General features: G+C 40.9%; 1 protein-coding gene and 1 long non-coding RNA gene across 3 annotated transcripts; one reads left to right on the top strand and one right to left on the bottom strand.

Moving 5' to 3' along the window:
* Positions 1 to 131: 131 nt before the first annotated feature.
* Positions 132 to 15,389, top strand: kcnn1b (potassium intermediate/small conductance calcium-activated channel, subfamily N, member 1b). 2 transcript variants are annotated; one of them, XM_050055669.1, is made up of 10 exons: positions 132 to 2,554; positions 3,908 to 5,041; positions 5,160 to 5,597; positions 5,862 to 5,957; positions 7,354 to 7,772; positions 9,640 to 9,781; positions 10,583 to 10,693; positions 10,999 to 11,126; positions 11,266 to 11,335; positions 13,541 to 15,389. In XM_050055669.1, exons 2-10 carry the CDS (start codon positions 3,923 to 3,925, stop codon positions 13,826 to 13,828), a joined length of 2,811 nt encoding a protein of 936 aa, XP_049911626.1. In that variant the 5' UTR covers positions 132 to 2,554; positions 3,908 to 3,922; the 3' UTR covers positions 13,829 to 15,389. The 2 variants fall into 2 exon arrangements, with proteins under 2 accessions (XP_049911626.1, XP_049911627.1); XM_050055670.1 differs by lacking the exon at positions 10,583 to 10,693 and having other exon boundaries at positions 132 to 5,041.
* Positions 7,700 to 13,672, bottom strand: LOC126397149 (uncharacterized). Its single transcript, XR_007570618.1, has 3 exons — positions 13,465 to 13,672; positions 9,670 to 9,763; positions 7,700 to 7,816 (listed from the first exon to the last, which is right to left on the bottom strand). It is a non-coding gene; the product is annotated as an uncharacterized LOC126397149 (long non-coding RNA).
* Positions 15,390 to 15,724: the final 335 nt, after the last annotated feature.

Consider the following 15,724-nt stretch of genomic DNA (forward strand, 5'->3'; position numbering starts at 1 on the left):
TCTTTTTGCTTTTAAATGTGAGACGTCTCCTTCTTTGACGTTAGGGGGCACATAAATCAAGTCACACACTGAAGTCAAGCATTTTTGCCTCCTGCTGCTGTCATGTGTTGGTTCCTCCCAAAAGATGATGGAGTTCAAACTTAAGTGGATACAGTTTTCAAGTCCAGGGTAAAGAACGCTCACCATTCACCAGCTGAAATGGTACTTTAAAACTTGAAAATAACTTTTTTTCTCCTGTTCCTTTAGTTACTTTGACAATTGACTAACCAGTTTCATCAAAGGAGCCATTTGTTTGCTTTAATAGCCGAACAGTTGGCATTGAATATTGAAGTCACTGTTGCTAGAGGATTAAGAGTCTTGCCCTAAATATAAACACATGCAAAGTGGGTTTTATACCAGGATATCTTCACTGGGTGTTCTAGGCATACGACAACAATGCTAAACCCTTTCACATTTATTTTATCATATGGTTGGAATGGTTACACAGATAAATTGTACTTGTGGAGGTTAACTGCTCCGTTCAATGCAGCAAATGTAAAACGTGAATTAATTGAATCGTTACTCCTGACTGTACTCAAGCTCGAGCATTTGCTTTTGGTAGGATTCTTTCACAGGCCATTCAGCCTTGTGAATGTCTGATATAATAGTTGGCCTCCAATATCCCTCCGGTATCTTAAAGTGTCATTGTCAGGGGAGTTTGCTGAGCGCAGACTTGGTTACATAGTTTCTATTAAAACCCAAATGTGATACATCTTTCAACACCAGAGTGAGAAGTTAACATCAAATCTTGTCATAGGCCTGGTATAACTGTCACTTCATTGCCTTATTTCTCAGCTACAGAGAGAGAACACTACTTCAGCCATGTTTACGAGGTGACAGATGCTCTGTAATATTTCATCATTACAGAAAAGCCTTTACACAACAGATACGGCTCTGTAAAGTCAACAAAATTATTAAGATGTTTTTTTCTCATCCTAACCATCTCCACGCGTCAAACTGTAGCTGAATTTGGCCTCTCTTATCTTCTCGAGCAGACCTTTTGGCCTTTTGCCAGCAGCGACTACAAGGTCCTATTATCCTATCCTAGCACCAAGGTTATGATCCAAACACACAGAGCTGTATTGGTTTTGTGTTTTAAGTTGGACTCATGCTGCAGTGTGCATGGATGCAACAATCCCTTTTTTAAAACAAGTCACATGCTCTGATATTTGGAAGAACTGCACTGGTAATCTAAACAAAATGTGAATCCAGATAACTGCAACAACAAAGTTTAAATTAGGGATCTACTTCCTGTTTTTTTTTTTCACATCCTGACTTTCAGAATTATAGCATTTTGATTTAACACAACTGTGGTAGTAGTTCTAACTATTAAATTAGTTTTGCAGTCATTTATTTAGCCAGCAACGGCGTCCAGTGCTGCCGTCTGTCACAAAGGTTTTCTCCAGCACAGCAACATTCACATACTGAGCTGCTGAGGCAGCACGCTGTCGGCTTTGTAGGTTTGTCTGATGCCAGGTGGAGAGACAGAAAGCAGGAATAGAAAGTGAGCTTTGGCAGCCTTAAATGTTAGTAACATATAGGTAAAACAAGATCAACTATTTAAAATATCTGCAGCGTTTTTTGGGAAATGGGGTTGGCTCTTCCACGGGTTTGAAAATAAAGGGAAATATACAGTGTGAGTGTTGCCATTTATAGAGATTTTAAATGCATAGGGAATGCAAAAATAGTTTTTGGGCCGATATTCAAGAAAAGCAAATTACATTTCTGGGAATACTTTGTTTTTTAAATTGCATGTACTTCACATTAAGAGGCATCAGGCCGAAATGACAACAACAACAAAGTACTTGGTTGAAAGAAAAAAAAACACTCCTGCTGACTGAATCTAGATTTTAAACATGTGGGGGGGCTTTTAAACAGGAGTATTTCTTTAATATTCAAAGTATTATCAGAAAGTTGTTGTTGTTAGATTTGTAAGAAGACATCTGAGGAGACTCGATCCATTCAGAACCAGATTTAAAAACAGGCCACTTTTGTCCAGCCAGGCTGTTGTGGCGGAGGAGATAAGAGCCTGTGTGAAGGCCTTTGAACCACAGAGCTTCAATGACAACTTCGGCTGACCTTTTGTTTTCCTTTCTGCATTGAAAGCAACCGGTCCCCTTTCCCCCCCCCATAGCAACCAATCAGTCCACTCCCAATTTATTGGGATTTCTTTGAGCTTGTGCGTGTGATGTTCCGCCCTAAACACTCTGGTCTGATGTTACAGGTTTTTGTTTCTCTGCACACTCCCACTCCCTGTCCATTTGCATGGCAACCCTTTACCAGGCCAGCTGCTGCTGCCCTTTTCTTTCTTCATGTTGAATCCTAATCATTACTTTCAAAGGAGAGCGTCTCCAAAGCTCCTTTATCAAGTGTTTGTACTGGGAGGAGGCAAGCCGCTGTCCAGCACCCACTCAGGCTGCTCCTCTTCTTAACTCTCTGTTCTGCAAGCCGTGCGCATTTCCTATTAGTAACCTGCTTCTTCAAGTTTGGAGAAGATAACATATGGAAGAAGAAGGTAAGGAACACCAGTATAGTGGGGATTTGTTCATATATTATTTTCATTTATGAAGAAAACATTATTAAAACAGTTTTTAAGGGGTTAACTTTTGACATTTGAAGGGTTAAAGTCTAAATTGAGACAGCCGCAATTTAAATTTAATTAGGTTTGCACTCTTAGAAAATGATTAGCACCCATGGAAAATGATGCGTAACTTGCAAAGCACATTAAGATCAACTAGCTCACAGTCAAATGCTGTTATCTTTGAGTGTTTATATTTACTCTGGGATTTATTTTCTCAAGCTAATTTATGACTGAACACAAAGATGCTGTTGGCTCACTTTTTTTTTTAATTTTCAGGATGTTTTTTTTTTATCTACCCACTGTTTTACCCATGACAATTTAAGCTTTTCAGCTGAGCTTTAGGAGTTAAAAATTTAGCATAAAGCCTGTGGTGCATCATGTTTGTTATGTACGTCACACCAGGATGACATGTTTTATGAAAATAAAAGGATAAATCAGCACTTTTCTATAAAAAAAAACGACAATTTTGTGGGTTTCAGTGATTCAGTTATGATCACTGACTAGAGGTCTTAGTTTCTGAACCTTTTTCACTGCTCTGTTTTATCACAGTAAAAAACAAAAGCAGATTACATTGAATTGCATCCACTTTTTAAACCTTTGTAGATAAAAATTTATGACTTAATTATTCTAATCTATTGATTTCTCTCCCCCCAAATAGTTAAATATTGTGTGAAATTGGCATAATTCTCTGAGCTTTTCCGATTTCTTTGTCCAGTAAACTAACAGAGGAGGGGGGTCACAGCTGCCTTTGACAGAGTGTTTCATATTCACAACCAGCTGAACACACAATTTGAGATTTTAACAAACCGCTGCTTTTACAACATGACAAGGTTTTTGCCTTGAACAGATACTCTATGTCACTGTGTTAAATAACGACTGTTTAAGGATTAAGCTTTTTCCCAGACTATTTAACACTGAGCGAAGGCCATTACTAAGGCAAAAGAGACAAAAGTCAGAGATAAAAATGCTCCTCCAGATAGTGAGAATATTTTATTTTTAAAGCAGAATAACATTTGTTTCTATGTGAGGACTATGTTTAACTTCAGAGTTAAGAAAATTTGTTCACACTTTTTTGTATGTTTCTATTCTGCTTGGGTCATTTGAGGATCTGAAAGTTCATGCTTTATACCTTCTGCTCTTTCATGGGCTGTGTATGAAGCAAAAAAGGAGCAAAACTACGAAAACAATGTGCATACCATTCAGCTGTAACATCCTGAATTCAAATATATTTCAGGATCGTTATCGTAAGCCATCCTCTTTCTTAAATGATCTGTGATCTCATTTCAGCTCTGCACTGATGCCATGAGGTTGATTCTGGTCAAACCCACCAACGCAACGCGACGTCTTGACTCAACAGGTGAGGTCTTCCATGATGGGGACCATGAGCATTGTACCTCAGGAGGTCCATCCTCAAAAACTCCAGAGGGCATGCGGGATCGATACTCGGGTGCCTCCGTGGAAGCGTCTTCTTCCCCGCAGGAGATGAGTCTCTGCTGTGTTTCATCTTCGCCCCATGAAAGATCTAATGGAATCAGCCCACCGAGAGATTCAGCCCAGATGTCGCCACTGAAAACCCAAAACCTAAACTTATCACATTTGAGTGACCAGGACTGGCTGTTGCTTTGTGGCCAGGTTAGCAGCGTGGGAGATGAATCACCCTCAGCGGAAAGAGCAGGAACCAGCGTGGGACATCCAAACCCCAGTGACAGATGTGGTTGTTCCTGTCCTGATGCACACCAACATCCAGAGGCTTCTACTTTTCATCAGGGCCCAGTCCAGCAAGGCTGCCTCTCCAGGGTTTCAAACAGGAGAAGCCTTTCATCTTCACCACACACCCAGCCTTTCTCCCAGTGCACCCAAGCTCCAACCCCTTGCCAGGTTTTACCACAGCAAACAAACCAAAGGAATCTTTTGAAACCTGCAACAAACCATCCACAGGATAATTTCACGCTCCAGCGCGGTGACCAAGACGGTCGAAAGGAGTTACTGCAGCAGCAGCAGCCCTGCAATCATTTTAAACTTAAAGACAGCAGCAACGCAACTTTATTCAACATTCCCCTGACCTCCATCGAGTGTGCTGAGACAAATCAGAAGCTCCACCAACACCCTCAGCCTGCCGTCACCGCAAACCTCAACTGGAGAGAGCTCTTTGGCAACGAACCACTGTTAGTTCAGCAACGTCAAAGGAAAGACTCTCAGTGCTCGATGAGTGGTGATCAGAGCTGCAAGTCATCTGGAGATCCCTCCATTGTCCTCAAGTGCCGTCATCTCCCGTACAAGCCTTTGACCAGCACTCCGCGGGTGCAGAGATCGTCTACGCCAGCCAGTAACAAAAGTGTCCAGTCCTTCTCCACCAGCCAGTATAGCTCACTTGAGAACCAGGATCTAGTGGAGGAGAGAGCTAGACAGCGGCAAAGTCAGGTACATGGATTTTCTTTAAATGGTGTAGCTTCCTGACCTGGTGTGGGAGGTAATTCCCCCCTAATTTATTTTGCTAAAATGGCAGCATTGTAACTGAACTTCTTACTTTCTTTTGCAGACCAACTCTCAACACCTCAGTAGATCAAGACTCTCCCTCCTTAAACACACTCCTCCACCATCCTCCACCTTCCAGTCTGGTGGCACAGTCAATGGGGATGCAGTGCGACCGCTGAGCAGCCAGGGCACTCTTAGATCCAGTCTTGCAGATCTCCCCTCAGGCCAACAGCCTCTTCAGCTTCTCCACAGTGCCATCCTGGAGGATGCCTTCTCTAAAGTCATCAGAGAAGATTCCAGTAAAGCCAACAGCGAGAACCTGACCAGAGAGGAAGGCAGCGTACCACAGAAGAAGACCAAGGACATTAGCTACCGGCTGGGTCAGAGAAAAGTGCTCTTTGGGAAGCGTAAACAGTTGAGCGACTATGCGTTGGTCTGTGGGATGTTTGGCATCATCGTCATGGTGATTGAGACGGAGCTGTCGAGGGGGTTTTATGGCAAGGTACTCTAGTCCTTTTGAGTCTGACTTTATTCATGGAGTGTAACAGATATACACAAAAGTGCACTGTAGAGCAGGAAAAAGTTTCATGGACTGTTCACACTTTAAGGGCCACATAAGTAACTTTATTAAAAAATAAGAGCCTTAGTAACAACTTCCTTAACTTTTAGGACAGACATATCCTCATTTATTTGTTTTGGTCAGTCAGTATGTCTTCACAATGGGCCACAATCATCATGTTCATGTTTCTTCCTCCATTATTTACAGGAATCTATATATTCATATGTACTGAAAGGCCTGATCAGCCTCTCGACTGCTATTCTTCTTGGACTCATTGTGATGTACCATGCAAGGGAGATCCAGGTGTGTGGATAAATTAAGATGTCTTCATTTATACGTTTTAGTTCCCTTGGTAAATCTAATTATCATAATTGAGAATGCAATATTTAAGTTAGCACTCTTACTGGGAAAGAAAACTTGCCAAGTCAACTATGTGGTTCATCTGATTTGTGGCACATCATCCTGGCGCTCAAAAGTCGTCAGGAAATTGTTTTATTTTTACAAAATATTGTTTCACAGTATACAGTGGATGATCTATTGGCTCAGTTAGGTGAAATGCCAAACATGCCAAAAAGGGGCAATCAACACTTAAAGGAGCAATGTGTAGAATTTAGGAGGATTTAGTGGCATCTAGTGGTGAGGACTGCATATTGCAACCAGCTGAAACTTCTCCCGGTTTGAATTTCTTTAGCAGTCATTGTTCAGGAGGTTTTTACCAGAGCCGAATTATCCACAGATGTCTCTTACTCTCCAAAACAAACAGACCAGGTGATTAAACTGATAAAAATGCCGAAGTAGTTTTGGGGTTACAAATCGCTGTTTCTCTGATATTGTTCAGCTCGTTGGAGATCCAGACATTTGGGAGGTTTTTAGCAGGAGCTGAATTATCCACAGAATTTTCTTCCTCTCCATAACAAATGGATTCGGCAATTTAAATTGATAAAAACACTGAGTAAAGCAGTTTTACAATAAAAAAATAAATCCATATTTTTCCAACACTCGTTGCAGAGAGGCTGCTAACTACGTTGGCTGATGCGAAAACATGAATGACCCATTCGAGAGCCAGTGTTTGGTTTCTCTGTTCTGGGATACTGTAGAAACATGGCGGTGCAACATGGCGATCTCCATGGACAAGCTCCCTATGTAGATATAAACGGCTCATTCTAAGGCAACGAAAACACAATTCTTATTTTATCCACTAAAGAAAACATACTTATTTTATATTCCATTTTTGCCAAAAGAGCCCCCTAAATCCTACACACTGGACCTTTAACTTGTCACTTCACCACTTAGTCCAGTAGGTCAATGGAATATAACATTACATGTTTGCCTTGCATGTCCTTGTCCATGGAGTACGCCATGCTGCACTGCCTTGTTTCCACAGTAGCTCAGAATGGACAAATCAAACACTGGCTCTAGAGAAGGCCTTTAGTGTTTTAACATTACCTGAAGGCCAATGCAGGTTCCCCCACACACTTAGAACCGCTGGGGTGAGGGAAGGGGCATTCAGTTGGTTGCAATCTGCAACCTCACCACTAGATGCCACCTCTAAATCCTACACACTGCTCGTTTAATAATACGTTAAATTAAAACAGTCCAAACAAATGCTGTGTGTTTATCATTAATATTTCTCTGCTTTTGTGGTTAGTTGGGTCATTTAATATGCAAAGTTCCTCACGCTAAATTCTCCTCTCTGCAGCTCTTCATGGTGGACAACGGAGCGGACGACTGGAGGATAGCTATGACCTTTGAGCGGATTTTCTTCGTTGCGTTCGAGCTGCTCATCTGTGCCATCCACCCAATCCCTGGCCAGTATGTGTTCACCTGGACGGCTCGACTGGCCTTCAGCTACACAGCATCAGTGGCGGATGCTGATGTTGACATCATCCTCTCTGTGCCCATGTTCCTGCGCCTCTACCTGATTGGTCGGGTCATGCTGCTCCACAGTAAGCTGTTCACGGACGCCTCCTCCCGCAGCATCGGGGCGCTCAACAAGATCAGCTTTGACACTCGTTTTGTCATGAAGACTCTGATGACCATCTGCCCCGGCACGGTCCTGCTGGTCTTCAGCGTGTCCTGCTGGATCATCGCAGCGTGGACTGTGCGCGTATGTGAGAGGTATTAACTCAAAACTTTTGAATCTCTCACTCTTCCTTTTCTTCCTGTAGTAAACAATAATGGTGGAATGTAACTAAGTACATTTACTCAAGTACAATTTTGAGTTACTTGTACTTTACTTTAGTATTGAGTATTTCCATTTCTGCTTCTTAATACTTCTACTGCACTTCAACTTATCTTTAGGTACTAGATACTTTTTAGATTCAGATTAATAACGAAAAAAGTAATCAACAAATACACAATTTCAATACCCATCAGCTATGGTCTGACAACAATATCAGATTATACAGAGCTTAACAAATACATGATGATATTATTATAATGAGATATTATTATGTAAGACTTAAGTGATCCACAGGAGGAAATTCACAAGCTACCCTGCCCTATATAAACTAATATTCTGTGTGTAGAATATAATTTTTTTACCAGCTGTAATATTAAAGTTATGTACACATTGATGCATCAATTAAACAATAATCATAATCCAATAATATAATTTAAATTATATATAAATATGCTATCTGCATAATGAGTTCTTATGTTGATGCTAATGCTTTTGTACAAGTCTTTTACTTGTAACAGAGTATTTCTGCACTGTGGTATTACTACTTTTGCTCAAAATATACTTTATGTACTACCATTTGAATGTCAGTTACTTGATTACTTCGATTAATTTGTGAAGAAAATGCCTCCACGGTGAACAGAGAATCCAAAAAAAGGCCAACATTCTTTGTGAATTTAAGTCATTGGGGACCACATTTAAAGCTTTACTGTGCAGGATTCTCAGTCGCTGTTTGTAATCATGCTCGCCAGGGCAAGTAAAACTAAAAGCCAACCCCAGATTCACTATCGTTTCCTGTTTCACTTCGCTAAATATGCGTTTTTTCGGTGCTGTGTCTCTTAGATACCTGAGCACTGTGGGGGTACCGGCCTATAAACGTCCCAAACACAGAAAATAAGAATAAATTAAGAAAATACAGGCAGGGGGGCAGAGTCTCTGCAGAAAAATACACCACCACACACCTACATTGGGTCCTAAGTGATAATTAAGAAGGATTATTTCAGTGTGGTCTGTACATTGTTTTGAGGAAAATCCTGCATACTATGTCTTTAACAACAGCAAAAGTATACCAAAACACCTGTTTACAATCTCTCACACAACTTGTGCAGTATAATCTAAATCTTTATCCAGACATATGCTCACTTCTGCCCAGACACATGCATTGTACCTAAAAGATTATGATAATAAAAACAAAAAAACTCTGCCTTCAAGTAGTGCACTCTGTGTGTTCCTACTTGCTCCCCTTGAGCAGAGTTCAAAAGGATGCATGTGCACAGGCGTGCTACTCAGCCTTCCATGAGACTGTTTATACTTATGTGTTTAAAGTAGTTAGGTTTTAGCGATAATGCATGTGTTTGGGGAGCACTGAGCTCACGAGTGGATAAATGAGACTTGTATTATACTGCACAAGTTGTGCGAGAGTTTGTGAACCGATGTTTTGAAATAGTTTTGCTGGTCCCTGTTTACTTCAATTCATTAAGAATGTTTGCCTTTTTTGGATTCTCCGCTCTTTGTGAAGGCATTAGTAAAAAACAAAGAATTCAAGGTAATGCGGGGTGATTCACTGACGTAGAAATGGTCACTTTACAGGTGCAGTATTTCTTTAAGTAAAGATCTAAGCACTAGTAACCAACTACATTACTTTAGTATCACAGGTTTGTGTGTTTCCATGTTGTTCAAATGATGAATATCATTTTGAAAAAACAAAATCTGTGCTAGTCTAACTGTAAAAACATTTTCCTTAGCATATCTCAACAAACACACATTGTCTCTCAGCCTTTACGTCCAGGTGCCATGTCTCTACAGGTATCACGATGCACAGGAGGTGACCAGTACCTTCCTTGGAGCAATGTGGCTGATCTCCATCACCTTCCTGTCCATCGGCTACGGCGACATGGTCCCTCACACCTACTGTGGGAAGGGGGTTTGCCTGCTGACAGGAATCATGGTGAGATTTGTACAGACACAGTACAACCAGACTCAGCATTCCCACTATAGCCAAGTTACATACTGCCATATGGCAACACTTATTTGTCCTTAAATTTTATAGTAAACCTCATAATTTGATAAACTTATAAAGCAATATACACGTAACTAGGCATGCACAATATTGGATTTTTGTCGATATCTCTGCTGATATTACGACATTGCTGCTAAAATATATGCTGATATTTTCCAACTCATTTTTGCTGATTGCCAATGAGGATACATGCACATATATTTTTCCACCTAAATGCAGAGAATATGAAATCTCTCCTGTAGCGAAATTAACATATCATTAATCCCACTCTTATTATTAATAATGACCTTAGGTTAAATATAACCTGACCCATTCGGACAAATTAAAGTTGCATAATTTAGTCGTCATCTTATTGATCTGTCAACCCAGCAAGGATTTGTTCTGTCTGGCAGTTAAAGATATTTAATTTTTAAGGCTTTTTGCTGCTGATAACGATGACATAAATATATTATCCTGCATCCCTACACTTAACAATACTTTTCTTAATATGCAATACATTATTACATGACTGAATGTGTTTACATGGGTTTGCTGTATTTTTAATACACTTTACCTAAAACCTCTCTATTATACATGATTATTGTAGTTGCAAAGTTTCCTTCATTTCTGCTTGTATAACAACTTTTATAATAATGTCACTTAAATACCAGTATAGTGCGGACTGTAAAATTGGTAAGGCTGTAGATGATAGTAATGTTCTGAGCCACTAACCACTGCTCTTCTCCTCAGGGAGCGGGCTGTACAGCCTTAGTGGTCGCCGTTGTTGCACGAAAGTCAGAACTCACCCGAGCTGAGAAGCACGTTCATAACTTCATGATGGATACTCAGCTGTATAAAAAGGTCTCATATGCACATAGGCATGCACATTTGTTGTACACAATCATTACTATTCACAGTAAAAGTGTCTGAACACGACTACAATAATTACTTTATTGACCAACTTGGGTCAGTTTATGTTTTGTTTGATTTATGTCTCAAAGAGTTTGCAGAGGAACCTAATCAGCAACATGATATGATACAGTACACCAGCAAAATAAAATAAAGAAAACGGAATAAAAAGCTCATGATACAAACATTACTTAATGTAAATGTTCATTACATTCCTATACTGCTGTTTCATCTGCATGATATTCTATCCCTGCCAGGTAAAAAACACAGCAGCGAATGTGTTGAGGGAGACGTGGCTCATCTACAAAAACACCAAGCTGGTCAAAAAGATCGACCGTGCCAGAGTGCGCCACCATCAGCGCAAATTCCTGCAAGCCATCCACCAGTAGGTATTAAATATGTCATCACCACAGAGTGCAGAGTTTAGACAACAGAGGGGTCTCCAGTAGTTATCAAGACACACTGAACTCTGCATTTATTTCACTTGGTACAAACTTGACATTGCTTCTGATTTTTGATTTCAGACTGCGAACAGTCAAAATGGAGCAAAGGAAACTCACCGATCAGGCCAACACAGTCGCTGACCTTGCCAAGGTTTGTAAAAGCTGCACCTTTCATAAAATTTGCAGATCATCAAAAAATCAAACCCTCCTCAGAAAAAGTGTTTTCTCATTGTTACATCACTTGGATGTTAAAGGTATGTTCAGTGTTACACTAGAAGGCTGTTTTCATATTCCCCTGCTGATGGGAGAATGTGTCTCTGTGCTCTGTTCAACTGAAATCTGAGTTGAACATGTGTGTGCATGGTGGGATTTTCTGATATCACAACTAAGTCAATCATGGTCCAGTATGCAACTCACAGAAGCGTGGGAACTTGTAACCTCCTGTGCTCATATACTGAAAATGGATTTTGCAGTAATTTAGAGAACATCGCTTGTTTCACTGAATGTGATGACATGCACAAGTTTATGAAACAACATTGGTTCTTTTTTCAAAATCAAAAACATAATTCAACAGTGATTCAGCCTTGGTTTATGACGTTAATACAACAGGGAATATAATGTACATTAGAATGCAAGCTAGGAGGTTATTCATATTTCCTGTATACATCCCAGTTTCTTTCAGAGTATTCCAGCTCGCATTTCCAGGTTGCTAATTAATGGAATATAGTGCTTCAATGCTCAAACACATAAACGGGATACTTCAAAAACACATTCATTTACGGGTTATTCCTGTCCATGTTAACGCACTCAATGAAAGTTGTCTTTTGTAGAATTTGAATACTGTTTATCTTTTCTTGCAGAAAACAAACATACAAACAAAAAAAGTCACTTATTATTCAAAACATGTGGTCTGTAGGGGATCTTTAAGTTCCATAGAAATTAAAATACCTCACCTTGTTAGCGCATTATGTCTTATTGCCTTTTAACCTCTATCGTAAACACACAACCACAAAACATTATTTTTGTATATTTTTAGATCAAATCCCCATTACTTTATGTCCTGGAAAACTGTTTATCTTTAGCAGTTACTCTCTACTGCCGTGGTTCCCAACTGGTCCAGTCACAGGGTCCAGATTTCTCCTTAGTCATTAGTTCAGGGTCCACACAGTTTAATATGTTCAGTATCATACTTTCGTTTGGCCATGTCATGGAGCTAGTTTACTGTCTCAGTTAAGTAGCTGTCCGTTATTCATTCACTGTAGAGTGTGGATGCCCGACCCGAGCATGATGGGACCCGCTGGGCTGGGTTCGGATAACAAATCAGATATTTTGCTCGGGTTTGGCGCACTTGGGGCGGCAGTAGCTCAGTCCTTCGGGACTTGGGTTGGGAACCGGAGGGTCGCCTGTTCGAGTCCCCGTCCGGCTGGAGAGGTGCCAGTTCACCTCCTGGGCACTGCCGAGGTGCCCTTGAGCAAGGCACTGAACCCCCCCAACCGCTCGGGGCGCCTGACCAAAGGGCAGCCCCCTCACTCTGACATCTCTCCACTTTGTGCATGTATAGGTCCAGTTTGTGCATGTGTGTGTCTTTCAGACCTGTGTGTAATTGACAAGCAAGAGTGAAAACATTGAATTGAAATGGAGCACGCTAGACAAAACTTGCTATCAGAAAAGTTTAAAATTGCCGAAACCGGTGTGTAATATGTGTGAGTGTAGTGTGTGAGTGAGATTGCGTAAAAGGTTAGGCCACAGCGTGTCTATTAACTCTGCTCCAAACTACGTCAGGTAACAAACTGCGTGGGGCTCAGGTCGGGTTCAGACTTAAAAATCAGACAGTCTGTCGGGGTCGGGCCGGGCTTGGTTGTAACTGTCTCAGATCTGGGTCGGGTGCAGTCAGGAAAATGTGACCCGAGCCGCGCTCTAACTCATTGTACAGCAGGAAACGTCACTTGTGGTCCATTCAGAATGTACCCGTGACTTATGTTTGGACCATGACCCACCTGTTTGGAACCACTGCTCTACTATATTAACATGCTTAGCAACACGTTTTTTTTGCAGTCCGTTTGAGGATACTGTGGACCATTCACTTAATTTCACATATGGAATGGGCCCACAGCTTTACTACTGTAAATACACCATATTAAGTAGAACTTCATTAAACCTTTATACAAAAGTTGTAGTATTTTTAGCAACCAGCAGATAAAATGGCAACTTTTTCCGCATTTATAATCTGTATGTAAAACTATATCCTAATGTGGGAGAGAGGTTCCCCGCGCCACTTACCCTGCTGTCTCTTCAAATGCACCACAACATGCTGTAAAGTCAGATGTATGAACTGTGCTCCCCTGTTGGTTTCCAGACTCAGAACATGATGTATGATCTGGTGTTGGAGCTGCAGCATCGCAGCGAGGAGCTGGACAGGAGGATCGCAGCTCTGGAAGAGAAACTGGACTCCATCCTTCTCAGCGTGCAGTCGCTGCCCGTTGTGCTTTCTCAAGCAATAACAAAGCTGCAAAAGGATTTCCTGGACGACTTGGCCTGTCGTGTCCACTTCCTGTCATCCTCCCTGAGCTCTGAGTGCTGTTCGGTCCCTGCCAGGCAGCTCTGTCAAGGACCCGCCACACCAGAGACACCGTACAGCTCATAGGCCTCACTCAGTGGTTTTCCTTTTAGTCTGTGACCTTTTTTTTTCACACTGGGAAGGATTTTCTCAACATGCACACTTTTTTAAAAAGTTTTGCTCTGCTACACATTCATACAGTTACACACATTCACCCCTGGGAGTTACAGCTTCCGCTCCAGGGAGAAGGGAAGTCCCTCAGTCTTGGAGGGGAAGGGAAAAGCATTACTCCTTCATTTCCTCTTCTCAAAGTTTCACACATAACCCAGCAGCTGGGTTTTCAGATACAAACACCCAAACATCAGTCCATAGAGCCTATTTTTATCTCACTCCAGAGATCCATATTACTGTCATGGTGAATAAAATCCATGATTAGTACAGTGTATCTTCTACAGCCTAACAGAGTTCACTCCTAAGCAATTAAATGAATAAGGGATTCCTAATTTTTTTGAGCTCAAAGACCTCATCTTGTTAAGCCTGTCTTGTTTTTGCTCACCAGTCCACTATGTTGCTGTATTTATTTCTGAAAAATCTAACATTATGGAACTGGAAAAAGTTCTTTGTTTACTAATTATTAATGATCATCTCAGGGGTGGGCTCGTCGTTGCTGCCTAACTGGCAGTGAAGATGATGAAGGCTGTGCTCCCATACATCCAAGAGTTGTTGTTTTTCCTCTTCCATCAGGTCCCCCATTAGAGAAGGGTGGTTAGGCATAGACAGGGAAGACTTTCTGATGTTTACCAATTGCTTCAAAGCAATAACGGTCTGGTGCCAGCTGAGATTTCAGAGCTGTTAAAGGCTTGTGAGAAGTGTGGTCTCAGATGGTCAGACCAAACTGTTATGATTGTGCTAAATGCCAGACTAAAGCCTAAAGGGGAAGAAACGTTGCACTGAGGGAGCCTAGACTTTAGAACATCGCATTTATTTAACGTGGCGATTGTTTCAGAGCCACCTGAATGCTCTTGTTCATTTTCTTCACTCACATCCTTGTTTTTCTTATTGTTTGTATGGTGATTTGCTGCTTCTTGCAACGTTTTCCTGTGTAGCAGTATCCTATTAAAGGCCCAGTGTGTAAGATTTAGTGGCATCATAGCAGTGAAGTTGCATAACTGAAACGTCTCCTGTGTGCCAACTGTGTTTGAGAACTATGCTGGCTGACACACAAACACAAATGGCTCTATCTAGAGCCAACGTTTGATTTGTCCGTTCTGGGCTACTGTTGAAACATGACATACTCCGTGGAAGAGGACCTGCTCCATATGTAGATATGAATTGTTCATTCAAAGGCAACAGAAGCAATGATTCTTAGTTTACAGAGATTTTAAACTGACTTAAATATATTTGTGAATATCATATACCATTTTTGCCAGTAGATGCCTCTAAATCCACACTGGACCTTTAAGTTGTACACATAAAAATCTTAAGAAATGTGCCATAGAAATAAAGTTTAGTTATATTTAATGAATTGTGAATATTATTTACTTCCTTTGTTTCACTGGCCTTACACAACATTAATACGGTGTATTGTTTGCTATATTTAAAAAGTTTTAACTTTTGTAGTTTTTTTTAAAGACAGTCACTAATAAAGACCCCCCCCCCCCCCCCCCCCCCCCAAAAATGTCATAGGTCTTTTTGTGTTTGGCTTGGCAGGACTTGTGAGTAAGGCCACTTCTCTTGGAAAGTAGGCTAACATTACACAAAATAAATTGTTTATAACAGAGAGATCTAAGTGTTAAGAAATTAATTTGTTAGGTTAAAAAAAGCTGTGTCTCAGGAGATCAGATGGCTGTGACAATTGTGCACCAACAGCAAATTGACAAGTTTGAATTGATATTTTTCCTGGTTGCAGAATTTGAACTTCACCTGTGGGCCAAGCGTCTAGGAGAACTATGGTGGCTGACGTGAAAACATGAAAACAAGAAT

The sequence above is a fragment of the Epinephelus moara genome, chromosome 10 (genome assembly GCF_006386435.1).
Source record: "Epinephelus moara isolate mb chromosome 10, YSFRI_EMoa_1.0, whole genome shotgun sequence".
Lineage (NCBI taxonomy): Eukaryota > Metazoa > Chordata > Actinopteri > Perciformes > Serranidae > Epinephelus > Epinephelus moara.

Bases quoted from the DNA above. Each gene is read 5' to 3' on its own strand.
- kcnn1b (XM_050055669.1), top strand. From the start codon at position 3,923: ATGAGGTTGATTCTGGTCAAACCCACCAACGCAACGCGACGTCTTGAC. The intron at 5,042-5,159 runs GTACATGGATTT...TTTCTTTTGCAG, and splicing joins CTAGACAGCGGCAAAGTCAG to ACCAACTCTCAACACCTCAG. The intron at 5,598-5,861 runs GTACTCTAGTCC...CATTATTTACAG, and splicing joins CGAGGGGGTTTTATGGCAAG to GAATCTATATATTCATATGT.